At 42.2% G+C, this 18,137-nt stretch overlaps 1 protein-coding gene across 3 annotated transcripts in view; it reads right to left on the bottom strand.

The window, feature by feature from the left end:
* UNC5A (unc-5 netrin receptor A) overlaps positions 1–18,137 on the bottom strand; it is a 650,811-nt gene that overhangs the window by 125,469 nt on the left and 507,205 nt on the right. For all 3 annotated transcript variants that reach the window (XM_077265710.1, XM_077265711.1, XM_077265712.1), the window contains 3 exons: positions 11,241–11,421; positions 9,273–9,440; positions 8,418–8,582 (listed from right to left, as the gene is read on the bottom strand). In XM_077265710.1, the coding sequence (XP_077121825.1) occupies positions 8,418–8,582; positions 9,273–9,440; positions 11,241–11,421 (514 nt within the window). The remainder of the gene's footprint in view (positions 1–8,417; positions 8,583–9,272; positions 9,441–11,240; positions 11,422–18,137) is intronic.

The raw sequence follows: 18,137 nt of genomic DNA, 5'->3' as shown, positions 1-18,137 counted from the left end.
GATATTTTCCGCGATTTTCTGGATAAATTTATGATAATATATCTGGATGATATTCTGATTTTTTCTGATGACTGGGACTCTCATGTCCAGCAGGTCAGGAGAGTTTTTCAGGTTCTGCGGTCTAATTCTTTATGTGTGAAGGGGTCTAAGTGCGTTTTTGGGGTCCAGAAAATTTCCTTTTTGGGGTATATTTTTTCTCCCTCTTCCATTGAGATGGATCCCGTCAAGGTGCAAGCTATTTGTGACTGGACTCAGCCCTCCTCTCTTAAGGGTCTTCAGAGATTTTTGGGCTTTGCCAACTTTTACCGCCGATTTATTGCTGGTTTTTCGGATGTCGTTAAACCACTGACTGATTTGACCAGACAAGGCGCTGATGTTGCTAATTGGTCCCCTCATGCTGTAGAGGCCTTTCAGGAGCTTAAGCGCCGTTTTGCCTCTGCCCCTGTGTTGCGTCAGCCTGATGTGAATCTGCCTTTTCAGGTTGAGGTTGACGCTTCGGAGATCGGAGCTGGGGCAGTGTTGTCGCAGAAAGGTTCCGACTGCTCCGTCATTAGGCCTTGTGCCTTCTTTTCTCGCAAATTTTCGCCCGCAGAGCGGAATTATGATGTTGGGAATCGGGAGCTTTTGGCCATGAAGTGGGCGTTTGAGGAGTGGCGCCATTGGCTCGAGGGGGCTAGGCATCAGGTGGTGGTATTGACTGACCACAAAAATTTGATTTATCTTGAGACTGCCAGACGCCTGAATCCTAGACAGGCGCGCTGGTCTTTATTTTTTTCTCGCTTTAATTTTGTGGTGTCATACCTACCGGGTTCTAAGAATGTTAAGGCAGATGCCCTTTCTAGGAGTTTTGACCCGGACTCTCCTGGTAATTCTGAACCCACAGGTATCCTTAGGGAGGGAGTAATTTTGTCGGCCGTTTCTCCTGATCTGCGGCGGTCCTTGCAAGAGTTTCAGGCGGATAGACCGGATCGTTGTCCGCCTGATAGACTGTTTGTTCCGGATGATTGGACCAGCAGAGTCATCTCTGAGGTACATTCTTCTGCATTGGCAGGTCATCCCGGAATATTTGGTACCAGGGATTTGGTGGCGAGATCCTTCTGGTGGCCTTCCCTGTCACGAGATGTGCGAGTCTTTGTGCAGTCATGTGACGTTTGTGCTCGGGCCAAGTCTTGTAGTTCTCGGGCTAGCGGACTGCTGTTGCCCTTGCCTATTCCTAAGAGGCCTTGGACACACATCTCGATGGATTTTATTTCAGATCTGCCTGTTTCCCAGAAGATGTCTGTCATCTGGGTGGTCTGTGACCGTTTCTCTAAGATGGTCCATTTGGTTCCTCTGCCCAAGTTGCCTTCTTCTTCTGAGTTGGTTCCTCTGTTTTTTCAGAATGTTGTCCGATTGCACGGTATTCCTGAGAATATTGTTTCTGACAGAGGTACCCAATTTGTGTCTAGATTTTGGCGGGCATTCTGTGCTAGGATGGGCATAGATTTGTCTTTTTCATCTGCTTTTCACCCTCAGACTAATGGCCAGACCGAGCGGACTAATCAGACCCTTGAGACATATCTGAGGTGTTTTGTCTCTGCTGACCAGGATGATTGGGTTGCTTTTTTGCCATTGGCAGAGTTCGCCCTCAATAATCGGGCCAGTTCTTCCACCTTGGTGTCCCCGTTTTTCTGTAATTCGGGGTTTCACCCTCGATTTTCCTCCGGTCAGGTGGAATCCTCGGATTGTCCTGGAGTGGATGCGGTGGTGGAGAGATTGCATCACATCTGGGGGCAGGTTATGGACAATTTGAAGTTGTCCCAGGAGAAGACTCAGCGTTTTGCCAACCGTCATCGTCGTGTTGGTTCTCGGCTTTGTGTTGGAGATTTAGTGTGGTTGTCTTCTCGTTTTGTCCCTATGAGGGTCTCTTCTCCTAAGTTTAAACCTCGGTTCATCGGCCCTTATAGAATATTGGAGATTCTTAATCCTGTTTCTTTCCGTTTGGACCTCCCTGCGTCCTTTTCCATTCATAACGTTTTTCATCGGTCGTTATTGCGCAGGTATGAGGTACCTGTTGTACCTTCAGTTGAGCCTCCTGCTCCGGTGTTGGTTGAGGGTGAGTTGGAGTACGTTGTGGAGAAAATTTTGGACTCTCGTGTTTCCAGACGGAAACTCCAGTATCTGGTCAACTGGAAGGGTTACGGCCAGGAGGATAATTCTTGGGTCAATGCATCTGATGTTCATGCTTCTGATCTTGTTCGTGCCTTCCATAGGGCTCATCCTGGTCGCCCTGGTGGATCTGGTGAGGGTTCGGTGCCCCCTCCTTGAGGGGGGGGTACTGTTGTGAATTTGGATTCTGGGCTCCCCCGGTGGCCGCTTGTGGAATTGGACTTGTCATCCTCTTTCCTGTTTCACCTGGTTCCATCAGTAGTGGGTGTCGCTATTTAAGCTCATTTCTCTGGTGGTTTCTTGCCGGTCAACAATGTTATCTGATGCCTCTCAGTGCTTGTTCCTGCTTCTAGACAACTACTAGATAAGTTGGACTTTTGTCCATGTTTTGTTTTGCCTATTTGTTCCAGTTCACAGCTGAAGTTTTGTTACTGTGTCTGGAAAGCTCTCGTTGATCAGGGATTGCTACTCTGGCGTTATGAGTTAATGCCAGAGTTTAAGGTAATCTCTGGATGGTGTTTTGTTAGTGTTTTTCTGCTGACCATGAAAGTATACTATCTGTCTTCTGCTATCTAGTAAGCGGACCTCAAATTTGCTAAGACTATTTTCCTGCTGTGTTTTGTTGTTTCATCTGAACTCACCGTCATTATATGTGGGGGGCTACTGTCTTCTTTGGAATATTTCTCTAGAGGTGAGCCAGGTCTTATATTTCCCTCTGCTAGCTATTTAGGTCTTAGGCCAGAGCTGGGCATCTAGCGATAAATAGGAAATGCTACCTGGCTATTTCTAGTTGCGCGGCAGGCTTAGTTCATGGTCAGTATAGTTCCATCTTCCGAGAGCTTGTACCTCTATAGGCTTGCTATGATCTCTGCCTGCAGAGATCATGACAGCTTTAATTGTTTGATTATCGTAAACTTTGAAACGTTTGACTGTTTTATATGAACTGCTGACATGTAAAGCTCTGTTGAACATGTTTGTGCTGTTAAAATTAAGGTTATTATTATTTGAAGATGGTGAAGTTCAAGCTCTTAGCTTTACCTTGTGTATAAGGAAACAATCTTTTACGTGAGCACAACTGCACAAAAGCAGGCTGGCTGCTGAACTGTGAGAGAGGTGCAGGCAGAGATGTTATGGTGAGGTGTGCTTAGTATCTAAGATCAGTCAAAAACATCAGGAATGTGCAGTTCTGTATCAGCTGACAGGCTCTTACTCACCCCAATTGTAGTGGGTAAACAAGTGGAGGTTCTGCGGCTGGAGACCTGTGTGACAAAACTTGCCACGGTGAGGGAGGAGGAATAATTGGAAGATGCGGTTGATGGGGTGGACAGTGTTTGGTGAGGCATGCTAGTCAGCATTTTAGCTCAGTGAGATTCCTAGATTAACACATGTTGATCGCTCATTTGCCAGTTCATGCATGTAGTAGTCAAATTATTATTTTTTTTTAACTCTACTCTGTCGTTTTTAACAAAGTTGACAGATAAGATGATTTTTCTCATTTTTGTTGGTCTGAAAAAAAAAGACCCAAGCTAGCCAATTGCAGACCTACGAACACTGCTGGTCACTGACATATACAAAAGAAGAACGGAGTACAGAAACAGCACCAATAAAATAGAAAATCGTATTTTTATTTAAATATCATAAATAACATTTTTAGAAGACATCATGTCAAATGACAACAACAGGAAGACAAAAAGGAAGGAGACATGGAGACATGTTGATACAGCAGAGAGACGGTGAGCACCTAAGCAACCAAAGGCATATGAGAATCATATCCAAAAAATGCAAAAACCCAAAGAAGGTACATACTCATATTAAATATATAATATCCCATCAATTAGTCATATATTGCATATACTCCTGGGGATTTAGATCAGAAAGGATTAATCTCACTTACCCATATGTAATGGTAGTGTCCACGTGTCTCCCTGCTGGTCCCTTGACACGTGCTTTGCGTAAGTTTTTTCAAAAGAGAAGATCCAAGCTAGCCAACTGCAGACCCACGAATGCTGCTGGTCACTGACATAGTTGGGGCTGAGGATGCATCGCTTGTTGTGGTTGTATAACTCTGTGTCTGTGGGAAGCTGCAATGTAACCTCCTCATCTTCCTCCTTCTCCTCCTCTGCTGAGCTATTCAGCTGCATGCCTCTGGGTTTACACCAAGTGTGTTCAACTACCTCATCATCATCCTCTCTGTTCTCCCACTCCTCACCCTGAGAGTCACCCTCCTCCTTTTCCTGCTCTGACAGCACTGTACAGTCTGTTTGCGCCTCAAGTATCTGAGTCTCATTAGGAATGGATCATCTCCACTCCCAGGGTTAATATCTGTTGAAGAGGGTTTGGATTCTGCTCGGACCCTACTCCATCTGGCTCTGGATCAAACTGAACAAAAAAATGGACATCAGTACAGATGGTTTCCTCCTCTTAACTCTGTGAATCTTTGGAGTATACTTGTGATGCCCATGGCATGGAATGTGTAAACAGATCTGCAGACTCATCAATCTGTGGTTCCCTACAGTCAGTTGGGTGGTTGGAGAGTTGTTGTGATGTGGGGGAAAGCAATGGTAATTAGGGTGCCACCTCTAAGGACTGTACTGTGTGTGATGTTAAGGTGGAGGAAGAGGAGCAGAGGCCACTTGATGCAGCGCATGCCATCTAGTGGAGCACATCTGGCCCTCATCTACAAAGCGTAACTCTGTGTGGCTGCCAAAGAAAGTAAGTAGAGTAGCCCGTCCAGTAACAGAAGTTGTAAAAATTCAACAAAACAAACCTACTTCTCAACTCTCATATCATATCTGTCTCATAACCCTAACTTTAAATTCTCTCCTCCATCCACCAGCTCACCCTCCCTCTTCTCTCACCTCAGCTGGAGACATTGCCTCACCACCTGTGAACTTGACTCAATAACGTCCCACCTCATTCCAAACCTTACCACAGTGTTCATCCCCAGCCTAACCCACTTCTTCAACCTGTCACTAACAACTGGTGTCTTTCCCTCCTGATTGAAACATATCTTGATCACATCCATCCTCAAAAAGCCCTCCCTTGACCCATCCTCTGTGTCTAGCTATCACACCATCTCCTTTATTTCCTATGCCTCCAAACTACTGGAACAAGACATCCATTTTGAACTGTCCTCCCACTTTTCCTCTTGTTCCCCCTTTGACCACTTACATTATGGCTTATGACTGCACGATTCCATGGAAACCGCCAGACTAAAGTTACCAACGACTTAATAACTGCCAAATGAAAGCGACACTAGTTTGTCCTCCTCCTTCTCCTGGACCTGGTATCTGCCTTTGACACAGTTTGACAGTGTATGCATTTATTTTTGCCTTCCATTGACTAGAATGGTGTTCGGCTATGTTCGACAAATATTCAACAAATAAATTGGTGAATATTGCAAATTCGGTGATCGCAATTCCAACCGAACATTGAAATAGTCGCTCATCTCTAGTCATAATCTTTGTCTCTGGATCCTGTTAGGTTAATCATAGATTAACCCTAATGTGTCAAAAAAGATGTTAACCGACGACCATTCTGTGGCTTGTGGGGACAAAGAGAATGCCCAGGTCTGAGGGCCTCCTCGCAGTAGCGACATGATTATTCCCACCTGATGGGACTCATCCCCTGAAAAAATAACCTACAGCTCTCCCTGAACTGATTTTTCTCCTCTGAAAATTTAGCAGGGTGATCAACTTCTGATTCGGGAGAGACTAATTGTACATCAGAAAGTACAGCCATCATAGCTATTGCCAGCAGTGGAGGGTTCTGAGTAGCACCCATCATGTTGGAAAATTATCCCTGCAGTTGAGACTGTGATGCTTCTAATTTTTGGTGCACCTTTATCAGATCCTGAACCATCTGGCTCAGATTTGTCACCTGATTGCAAAGTGTGTGAATTGGTTCCCTGCTGGTGGGAGATAAAAAAAAGTATTGGGGCCAATTGTAATGTAACATTAATCACTACTCAATTTGAAATTATTCAATACTCATGGACTTACCATGATGCAGGATAGTTAAGAGGTCTTGGATCAGCACCAAGAGGGCTCTTAATAGATAAAGGGAAAAGACCAAAGTGTAGTGAGGAAACAGTCCGAGGTTAGAGTATCAGTCAAATGCTCTAAGTGACATGCCAATAACACTTCAGCTGTCACTGCCAGTTTCCCTACCACCATGGTGTCAGTGCCATTGCTACTACCACCAACACAGATAAGAATTAAAACCATGTCCTCCATCTTCTCCACCCCTCTCTTATCTAAGTTCAAGCACTAACTGACCACTTCCATTGCATGAACTGGAAGATGATGTTGAGACATATCCTTCTTGTCACCAGGAGTGCAGTGGCTTCTGGAACTAGTAGTCAGAAAATTTATAGCTGTGGTAGATGAAATTGCAAGTCCGTAATAGAAAAGATTAACAGCTATGTCTGTGAAGAAGGCATAATGTGCAGAAGAACAACAAGCTGATGGTATCACTGCCAGATGTAACGTAACCTTGCTCTACCTCCTCCTGTAAGGGTGGACTGTATTTTGAAACCTGGCAGTTCTTAATAAAGCTTCCATAGACAGCGTTTACCATATGTAAGCCACTACACTTAGGTTGCAGTGGTACCATGGCCTTTGTCTTTTAACCCATAATAAGGGATCTGGTCTTACAACAAGGACCCCTGAATTGTGTCCACAAAGTAGACTTAGCAGGAAGAGTGAGTTGGAATATGAAAGTCGGCTCAAAACCAGTGAAGACAAGCACAAGATAAATCAGTAGATAAAAAACATAGTTAGGGAATAAGCTGGGGCCAGATACCAGTTAGTCAGAGAAAGCCAGGTGAGACTAGCCAGGATCTTAGTCAGGAGGGAAACAGAACAAACAAAGTGAAGTTCAAAAGTGAGGTCAGAATCTGGATCAGAGCAACAGGAATAGCACTAATTAACTAGAAAAAATACCAGGAAAGAACTTTCAGCTCCCATACAGAACTTCCACTATGATAAGGAATGATAGTGAACAAGGATTATGCTGAACTGGACTTGGAAATCGGGGCTGCTTTTTCCCTACTGGGCATTTTTCAATTTTGGGGCAGTTAAAAGCAGGACGATTAAGTATTGTCTCATTTCTGATTTTCTAGTTTAATGGGCTTCTGTGGTAGCTCTCTAATAGATTGAGAACACAAACATAATTCTGGTTCTTAAAGTCTTACACCGCCATAATAACAGTCACTTAAGTTGATGACAATCTGTGCATTTCCAAGGTACATATCTACATTGACTTTATAATGTTGAAAGGCATGATTACAGCTGCATGAAAAGAAAATGTATCAACGTGGAAAAAGAATCAACATTCCACTCCCTGAGGACACTTAATCAGAATTAGATTTTAAGGGGGGAATTAATTACTGTAATCTCTAAAAAGTCATTTAACTCTTCCATTACAGCAGACATTAGCAGATGATTTATCTTGCTGGAATCAGGTTTGTTTTTTGCTGAGATAGATCATGAATTATCACTGATTAAATTGAACAAATATTTTAAGAACAGCTACAAAGATAGATAACATTTGAGGAGGAACTGTTTGCCGAGGAATAAGAAACCTCAGCAAAAAGTCTACTTTCCACAAAGACGAGTACATTTTTTTATATTTAGTCCGTCCACAAGATTTATAATGTTTAGATTAATGGGTCAGCCTGTAGTAATATTAGCAGGTCATCTTCTAAAATAGTTTATAACCTTATTGTATACATCTTGCGGACAGAATATCTGATATATGTAATTGGTATTTCCAAAATCTTCCATAGTACCAATAAAGGAGAAAATTACACCAAGGCTGTATGCCCAGCTAAGATATACCCCAAGGGATACCAGCCTGAAGATAGCAATCTCGAAGTTGCAAGGAATGCTTGCAGCAAAACAGTAGTTTGATCCACTAACATGAAACATCACCCTGTTTTTTGCAGATGAAATTATGTCTCTTGAGAGATGATTCCACGGAGAACAAAGTTATTAAGTATGAAATGTTTTCAGATTCAATTCCCTTTGAAGTCAGGATAAAATATAGAATCATTAAACTGACCGAGCTAGGGAAGAAAATCAACTCTACTCTGATTCCAGATGGGCAAGTTAATTGTGAATTGGTTAACCAATGTCATAAAGAAAATATTATTATATGCAGTTATTATAAACAGTGGAAATTGTTATCATGCACCTATTTGTAAGGTTCATCAAAATATTGTCTATCCAAATAGAGCTAGTTGTGGCTGCCAAAGTGGCAACACTTACTGTGCATGCAGAGTTCACTGGTGCAGTTTCGGGTCTCTGTGTCAGGCCCTTGACACTGTAGCCCACCATTCCTTGGGGCTGGCTGGGTACAATCTCTGCTTCTCCAGTGGGTGCAATCAGAAGTACAAGAAGACCAGTAGCTCCACTCTGCCCATCCTCCACTCACTGTGTACATATCCAACCAGCAAAATAAAAACAAAAAATAAATACTCGTCTAAAATACCTAATATTGTCTTCCCATCTCATGCAAGTGCCAAGCATTCATCATACATTATTTCTAAATCCGACATCTGCTCTGCCTGTATAATGGAGGAGTCCTGAGCTTGCATTTTCAGAAGAACCCAAATTGTTAATAAGCAGTTTCCTTATATTCGGAAATCAAACTTCTTATATATTGAGGATAATTCTAGTCAAACCCCAAATTCAAATTTGAGAGATATGCCCACTTTGCTCATCACCCCACAAGTCTGAAGAAGTCTGGGATTGACAGTGTTCATTAATACTCCCTATGGGGAGTATTAATGGGGGGTGCTTTTATTGTCCAGTATGTCATGCATAGGTAGCTAAAGCAGTACTCCACTGATGACTTTCACAGAACTCCTGAAGCTTCGGAGTGAGTGTGAGTTTAAGGGTTGATATTAGCTCATATCAGTTCTAAAATATTTCACTCTAAAGTTCATTATAAAATATGCCTTTAATCCAGATCCTTTAACACCATGCTCCTCTTCTACCCCATTACTTTTTTTCTTGGCATGCTTTGACCTATCTATCCATTACCTACACATAACCTGTACTCCCTGTTTAAAATTTGCACTCTCTAGAAGATGAATATATTCAACAAATAATCCCACTTACCAGGACAAAGGGTAGTACAAGCTGTCTTCTGAATATTCTGACCCTCGCAAAAAGATCCACCATTTAATGGTGTGGGGTTGGTGCAAGTTCGACTTCTTTTCTGCCAGCCCCTACCACAGGTTGTGCTACATGGAGACCAATCAGTCCATGATGACCATCCTCCATTAACTTGGAAGAAACATATGCAAAGAATTACAAATAAATATATGAAAAGGTAAAGAAGCACTCCCAACAATTCTTTTATCCTATAAGTATACTGTAATCATCATATTATATAGAACTCTGTACTTACAATTGCTCATTTTACCTTTTACCCTAGAAGTATACTGCAATCATCTTATTATATAGAACTCTGTACTTACAATTGCTCATTTTACCTTTTACCCTAGAAGTATACTGCAATCATCATATTATATAGAACTATGTGCTTACAATTGCTCATTTGCCTTTCTACCCAGCTAATTCTTCTCTTTTCCATTAGGTCTATGACATTACATGATTAAAAATTGACTAGCTGAATCCTTCTAAGGGAGTTTTAACACTGTGTTTTGGCACCCATTTGTTGGTCTCATCAGAGCTTACTTCCAAACCCCCCCGCAAAATGAAATTCAGCGTATGCACTGACGTGGCCATAGACTATAATCGTGCCAACAGAGTAAACGTGTGCTCTGTTCTGAATCATTTACAGGCATGTATGCCTACTTAAGGCGGAGGTGGACACTCAGATGTAGTAGACTGCCTCTGGATGTCCATCTCCAGTAAGCGTACACACCCGAAAATGAGGCACAGAAGAGAAGGTAGCAGCTGGACCAGAAGTTCAAAATGAGAATGATAAATGCAGGGACAAGAGCAGAGAAAATAGAATAAGTAGCTGGGTAGAAGGGGAAAATGAGCAATTGTAAGTACACAGTGCTATATAATATGATGATTGCAATATATTAAGAGGATAAAAACTTTGATGGGAGTACTCTTTTAATACTGACTAAAGAAACAGTATAAGAGATTGCATCATATCAATGTTACACTAATAATCAACTGTATATTGCTGGTACTATACTGTATAGTACAATGCACATGATTACATGATTACACATCATCCCTGAAAGCCAGTACATGCAGATTACATTTTGTTTGTCAACTTCTCTTCTTTATTTGTCTGTTACTGTAGCTGTATACCATATATGTATACTTTTTATGTTTAGCTATTTTTGCCCCCTAAAAATGCTTTAAAAAATTTTTTTTTATGTTTATTTTTTTTTAAAGAAGCTGTGTGAGTGCTTGTTTTTTGTGAAACAATTATTAAATGGAACGTGTTATCAAACAAATTGCTATTTTTTAAGTCAAGTTTTTTGTTAAAAGTTTCATTTTAAAATTTTTGCAAGGTTTCTTTTTTCATATCACATATAAGAATCTGTATTTAAAAAAATAGAAATAAAAAGATAAAAGTAGCACTTTTCCATACAAAGATGGGTGCAACACTGTCACCAAAATCTCTTGCTTACACATTTACAATGTTCACATTTATCTTTCTGTTTGAAAGTGACAGTCCGTTTTGTGATATTTGCATTAGCAGCCATAGACTGACTCAGACCCTATAATTTTTTATTGAAATTTTAATTGAGCATATAGAGCATGGAAAGGTCATTGCGCATTGAAGGGTAGAAGGGTCAGCTATGACTTGACGTATTGTAAATGGTGGATCCCGTGTTATCAGCCGGGGATAGAGAGTTCATCTGTTATTGTAATCCTGACTCTGATGATAATGAGTCTGCTGAAAACACTTTCTAACAGAATTGCCAGAATGGCCAGTTGGAAAATTGCAATATTTCTAGTTTTATTTTTTTAATACAGATCGTGATTTGAAAAAAAATTGATCTAAACTACGTCTAACACAAAAACCTGATTTGAAAATATGTCATGTTCTGATAAAACATTCTCTTTAGCCTATTATTGAGGGAATCAACTTACCATAAACAGTGATAGCTGCTGAGCTACTCCTCCGCCTAGCAACTATATTTTTGGCCACGCACGTATAATTCCCAGTGTCAGCTAGGCGAGCCTGTCTTAAAACAAGGCTGTGATCTGTTCCAATGAAAATATTGGAATCCGTATTTGGATCTAATATGTCTTCATTCTTCAACCACTCCACCTTAGGCAGAAGAAAGAAAATTTTGGTAAAATTTGAGAGAAATAGAAGCAGTAAATTATGAGGTTTCATAAATCTTATCTACCTAAATATACAATATAAAGCTGTATAGTATACATAAAAGGTATCAATATGCTCTAAGATATGCTGCATTTTAGCTTGACCTCAAATGATAACAATTATTGATTTCCAAATTTGATCTTAAACTGCCTTTTTGGAAGAAGATGCAGTTATCAGCGGCAATGGATATGCAAAGTTCGCCACCTGTGTCTCCTTTATCTATTGTGGAGCAGAAAAAAAATTAAGATTACTGAAAAATACTTGTCTTTTACAGCTTGCAAAGTTTAACTCAATTGTTTCAGAGTAAATAAGGTGGTTACCATAGGAGTTTCACGGGATGAGCCAAAATGTTGGACCTGATAGTATACGATATGGTACACATTTGATGCTGTTTTATGTTGCAGTATAATGTGCAATTTGTACAGTATAGTAATCATATACAATAAAGGTATATAATATTATAAAATATGTATCATTGATTTAGGAGACATTATTGAAACAGTGTAAGGCCATATTCACGCGTTCAGTATTTGGTCAGTATTTTACCTCAGTATTTGTAAGCCCAAACCAGGAGTGGAACAATTAGAGGAAAAGTATAATAGAAACACGTCACCACTTCTGTATTATCACCCACTCCTGGTTTTGGCTTACAAATACTAAGGTAAAAACTGACCAAATACTGAACGTGTGATAGTTGCCTAAAAGTTAGACATATATTAACCCACAGCAACCAATCATAGTGCAGCTTTAAGAAGGGGTGAGGCTGGGTGGCGTGACCTTTGGCCCACTAAATGGACCCGTTGCCAGGATATAATCACTAAGTTGCCACTGTCTGCAATTGACTGTGACATCTAAGGGGCTAAACAGCAACTGATAAGGAATCACACACATTTTGGAGCGGATACTATCCAAAATCCACCTAAGAAACTGCTACAAAAACCTATAGAAAACTGTGCCAAATCATTGCTATGGGAAGTCCACTTTGGGGAATGTACACACGGAGTCTTTATGATGACTTTTTAGATCAGAAACTGATCAGAAACTCAAAGGTTTTGAGGAGTTTTGAGATTTGGTGGAGGATTTAGGCTATGTGCACACGTTGCGGATTTACTGCAGATCCATAGCGTTTTTTCCCGTGCAGAAATGCTGCTGAACTGCAAGTGATTTACAGTACTGTGTAAATCAATGGGAAAATAAAAATGCTGTGCTAATGGTGCGGAAAATTCCACACGGAATCCGCAGCAGATTAAAAAAAGGACCATGTTAATTCTTTGTGCATTTCTGCAGCATTTCTTCGCCCATTCCATTATAAGAAAACGCAGGGGTAAAAACGCATGAAATCGGCAGAGAATACGCAGCAAATCCGCAGTAAAAACACACAAAATATGCATAAAAAAAGCTCAGATTTTGACCTGCATTTTCAGCCAAGAGATGCAGAATCCGCACAGAAAATTGCACAGGCAAATTCGCAACGTGTGCACATAGCCTTAGAGAGTTTCTGCTCAGTTTGCACTAAGATTTTACTCCAAAAACTCAGTGTAAAATCTCTGTGGTGGGTCCTGGGTGCACTGCTCAAGTGGACAGGAAATTCCTGGGGCTGACGGAGTCAGTGGGCCTAGGGATAGTCAACTATGAATTAAGATGTAGGGCTGAAGATGCGTTGCACTAAGGAAGTTAGAAACATGTATGTATGAACTTGAACTGACCAGAAAATGTTTGCTTGTTGCAATGAACTTGGTGTCCTCTGAGTTGTATGCGGTGGCTCCAGGAGATGAAGGCCTGGAGACAACGGAGGCCTGCTGCCTATGAGAGAGTGCGATGCACCTTACACCATACAGCACACTGTTTTCCTGTAAAGTGCCAGGGTGTAACTGGACAGCAGCTTGACCATGACCACCGCTCTTGTCAACTTTACACGGTTACCAAGCCAAAGCCATCTGAAGAATGGACTGGTCACTCATTTTAGCCAATTTACAGCTTTCAAAGCCTACAGCAGTTAAAAGAAGTTACAAAAGATTATGAAAATGCACATCAATGTTGTTTTGATATTGCTGTGCAGGCACTCATTATTTTTAACATTTATTGAGCAATTTTTATGTGTGTTCCAGGTGGAAACTGCTTGAAAAAGATGTCATGTGCACATACCCGCAGGTGGCTTATTTTAGGATGGTGTTTCTGAGCTTCACTCCCTCAAGTACTATACCACATAAAAGTCATGATTACAGTTTATCATGTAGAGAGAACACATGTGGTGGAACTGACAATATTTATATCAAGGAAATGTCCTTCATGAATTAGTATAAGCAGGTTGCGGGATGCAGTGACGGACAGGAGGCAGACCAAGGATTAACAAGAGGTTTAATAAACAGTAGTTACTCCTTGCAGGGAGATATATACACAAGGAACAAGGTTATACCTAATACAGAGAACCAATAGGGGGAAGTTTTTTTAACAAACAGGAGAGAATAATACAAATAATACTCTTAACACTTTGGGCATCAGTCAAAGGTGTGCTCCTGCCCATGACTGAGGACATTTAGATTATGTGACAGAAAGGGATCTGTCACAGCTCTGTGAAAAATAGGGGAAACTTCCCTGGAGTTAAGAGTGTCCTCTGGTGGTCCTCGCAGTGGCGATGTCCTCTGGTGAACCTGGTGATGGAGGTGATAGTCTGTGGTATTATCATGGGCCCTAGACCTAATGGATGAAGGGAGGAAGGAGGAATAGTCTCTACCCTACACACTCTATAATGGCCAGCTCGGTCCGCTGTGCCGTACCGATGAGCACCTGTATCCTGTACACAGACCTTGTCTCTTACGGTCAGTACTCCCGGCCAGGGCGGTCTTGTCAGCAACGTCGGCTGAGTCAGCAGTGTCTTAACGGTCCGCGATGTAAGCGGGGACAGCGGAGTTAGCGAGGACAGCGTTATCTGTGGTGTCTCAGCGGGACCCCGTCGGTCGGTTCCTGTCAGGGAGCCCTCTCATCCATGGCTCCAGTCAGCGCCGCCCCATCGACTCACAGCTGATCTTCTTTGACAGGATTCTCCATTGCGCGCCGTTCCCACCTGAATTGTTTGAATTTCTGCACGTGCATTAACTGTCTGCTTAGCCACACCCCCTTCTCTCGAGCACAGAGACACCCCAAGCTCTCCCACCTGTATCCTAGGTGACAGACGCGACGGTTCTGGACCCATTACGGATGAGGCAAACCAGGTTAGTTTCTCCCCCCATGGGTCTCCTCCAGTATCGGCAATACTTTGTCATGGGTGTCTCGTTCATGGGGGGAACCACAGCATAACTGAATCTCTCGCTTCCTCGTCTAAGGCCATCACAGCAACCTCCACCTGCAAGGCAGGAATCATATGGTGCATTCTCATCATCCCCTTTATATGCTCATTCCAGCCACACAACATGGTATTGTTCCCATTAAACTTCGGGAGGTTATTTAATATTGCCCCCAGGGAGATACTAGATCTAGGGCCCTCCCGAGACACTTGGTCTGCCATGTACGTATGTGTAGTCTGCATCCTGCCGACTACGCCAAGTATAAGCAGGTTGCGTGATGCAGGGATGGATAGGAGGCAGACTAAGGGTTATCATGGGGTTTAATAAACAGTAGCTACTCCTCGCAGGGAGATATATACAAAAGGAACAAGGTTATACCTAATACAGAGAGAACTAATAGGGGGAAGGTTTTTTAATGAACAGGGGAGAATAATACACATAATACTCTTAACACTTTGCGCATCAGCCACAGGTGTGCTCCTGCCCATGACTGAGGACGCTTAGATTACGTGACAGAAAGGGATCTGTCACAGTTCTGTGAAAAATGGGGGAAACTTCAATGGCGTTAACAGTGTCCTCTGGTGGTCCTGGCGGTGGCGATGTCCTCTTGTGAACCTGGCGATCATGGTGATATCTGTAGTATTATCACAGGCACTGGCCCCAACAGATGAAGGGAGGAAGGAGGAATAGTCTCATCCCTCAGCGGTGAGAGTCCCTACACTGCCGGACCCTGTGACACTGTCCCGACACACTCTATAATGGCCAGCTCGGTCTGCTGTACCGTACCGATGAGTGCCTGTATACCGTACACAGATCTTGCCTCTCACGGTCAGTACTCCCGGCCAGGGCGGTCTTGTCAGCATCATCGGCTGAGTCAGCAGTCTCTTAACGGCCTGCGATTTAAGTGGGGACAGCGGTGTTAGCGAGGACAGCATTATCTATGGTGTCTCAGTGGGACCCCGTCGGTCGGTTCCTGTCGGAATCGCCTCACAGCTGATCTTTTCTGACAGGACTCTCCTGCGCGCGCAGTTCCCACCTGAACTGTTTGAATTTCTGCACACGCATTAACTGTCTGCTTATCCACGCCCCCTTCTTTCAAGCACAGGGACACCCCAAGCTCTCCCCCCTGAATCCTAGGTGACAGACCCAATGGTTCCAGATCCATTATGGATGAGGCAAACCAGGTTAATTTCTCCCCCCTACATTATAAGGACTGCACAATGAGAGTTTACCCTAACCAACTGGTGCAAAATTGGTCCAAATTCTTAAGATTCTAATCAAAGCACATACTTTTTAAGTAAAACAGAATAAATCTATCTGACAAAAATGTTGACCTAAAGTATACCAAGAAATAATGCAGCAACCTAACAAATTGTGGGCCAGAATGCCATACCTACAAATAACTGTAGCATGCTTTACAGTGCCAATAGTTAAAAGTATTATATTCTTCTGACAAATTGATATTTACCCTGTTTATCCACATTGACTCTTCACATAGCAGGACGATGCTTATGCACTATTGTTCTGGAGTGAATTTCTAAATGCCGTAGCTTGCCTCAGAGATTTTACTTTAAAAGAAATGTCTGCATGCATCCCATTACTTTAAAGAGGATGCATAAACAGTTTATCTCATAGCTCTATAAGATTGTTTCCAAGGATTACACATTTGAGTTGCAGTCCTTTCTTTTTTAAACTAGTGGGAGAGAGTCTAGCAAAGCGCATTCAGAAAGACAGACATTTTCCTGTGTACTTGAAACCATATTTGCTGAGTGTCAGGGACTTTTTATCTGTCATAAAAGAAATAATGTCTACATGTTTTGTGGAAAAGAATGCCTTAGAAATGCATTGTCTATAACAGACTGGAATTTGCATAAACAAAATCTCCATTTATATGTGTATAATGTCAAGGTCTACCTACATGAGAAAAAGACGATGTTTATGAATTACTGAGCACTATTCCCTAAAAAAAAAAAAGAGATAAAGCTATATTGAAATACTCTAGCAATAGCTATAAGCTTAGGTTTACTAAAGGCCCCGATACATAGTAGATGCAAGTCAGGAGAACCTGCCAATGTTGGGTGGATTGCTCTACCTTATAAAGTGTTTGGAGATGTGCCTGGGGGGGGAAAGAAGGCACGGTGCCGAAACGCGCATTGGGGATTTCTTACATCACCCCATACTTAGGTAACTATTTGGTGTTGCTTTAATGCCTTAGTTGCTTAGATGCCTACTGTTCATATTGGCTATAACTTATTTATTTCCAAGGCATAAGACTTGTTTAGCTATCCATGAACCATTATGCTCTTTAACTTATTGTGTGGCTACTATGCTCTTTTGGTTTTGCACTTTCTTGCACTTTTTGCATTCATATGCATTTTTACATTTACCTTGGAGTTTAACACATAATGCAATAAGTAGGTGGTCATTGGTATACTCTTCTTAGCAACTACGTTTTGTTTGCATTTTTTTGCATTTGCTGTTTTTTGTACTGAGTGGTGTACATTTTCATTTTGGCTGCTTCACACATTGGTTTTAAATTTTTCTGCTATATGTAATGTTTATACAAACAGGAGAAAATAGGGAGCATATAGTATTGCATATCAAATATCCTTTATTGGTACAAAAATTTAAAAACAGTAATATGTTTCAAATGGATGGTGTCTCCCAATCAAACACGAGAGGGGGAACTAACCCCTATATTGCCCCCATATGTAAATACTGAAATCAACATAAGAGGAGAGCTGGAAGGAAAAACAACAAGCCCCCCACAGTAGAAGATAGAGTTATGAACACACCAGGGTATGTCCTCTGCTAATACGGTAGCCAAAGCAGGGCCACAGTAAAGTGCATAGTGCATAGTAATATAGTGGATACCAAAGGTGAGCTTACCAGTTGAGGGGGCAAAGAAGGGGTGTCCCACCGGAACAATAGAGCGCCCCAACGCGCGTTTCGCTGCAAAACCATGCCGCTTTCTCAAGGGGATGAAGTATGGATGGTGCAGGACCTTTTAATAATCCCCCCCGACCCCGGTCACATGTGTGATCCTGGCCAATCCGAGCAGCGCCACCGGCGCATGCGCACTGAGACGGACGGGTCAGGAATGCGGGACGGCGTCAGACACAGTGCGCAAGCGCCAGGAAAAAAACCTGGAGATCGCGCACCGGGCACTAAGACGCCCGCCCACAGATCCGAGCCGCCCATACACAGCGCGATGCGCACGGCCACACGGGTGAGCCTATGGAAAAGAAAAATGCAGCCGCTGATTTAAAGAAAAAAGGGTCTGGCCATATAAATGTCTAACAAAATAGGGAGTGCATAAATGCAAGTGATCTTAACAATAAGCTGTGCTTGCAGTACCACATCAAAATGCAGAGG

Source organism: Ranitomeya variabilis, chromosome 5 (assembly GCF_051348905.1).
Source record: "Ranitomeya variabilis isolate aRanVar5 chromosome 5, aRanVar5.hap1, whole genome shotgun sequence".
NCBI lineage: Eukaryota > Metazoa > Chordata > Amphibia > Anura > Dendrobatidae > Ranitomeya > Ranitomeya variabilis.
Note: the sequence above shows the minus strand (reverse complement) of the source record. Positions and strands in the feature narration are given on the sequence as shown.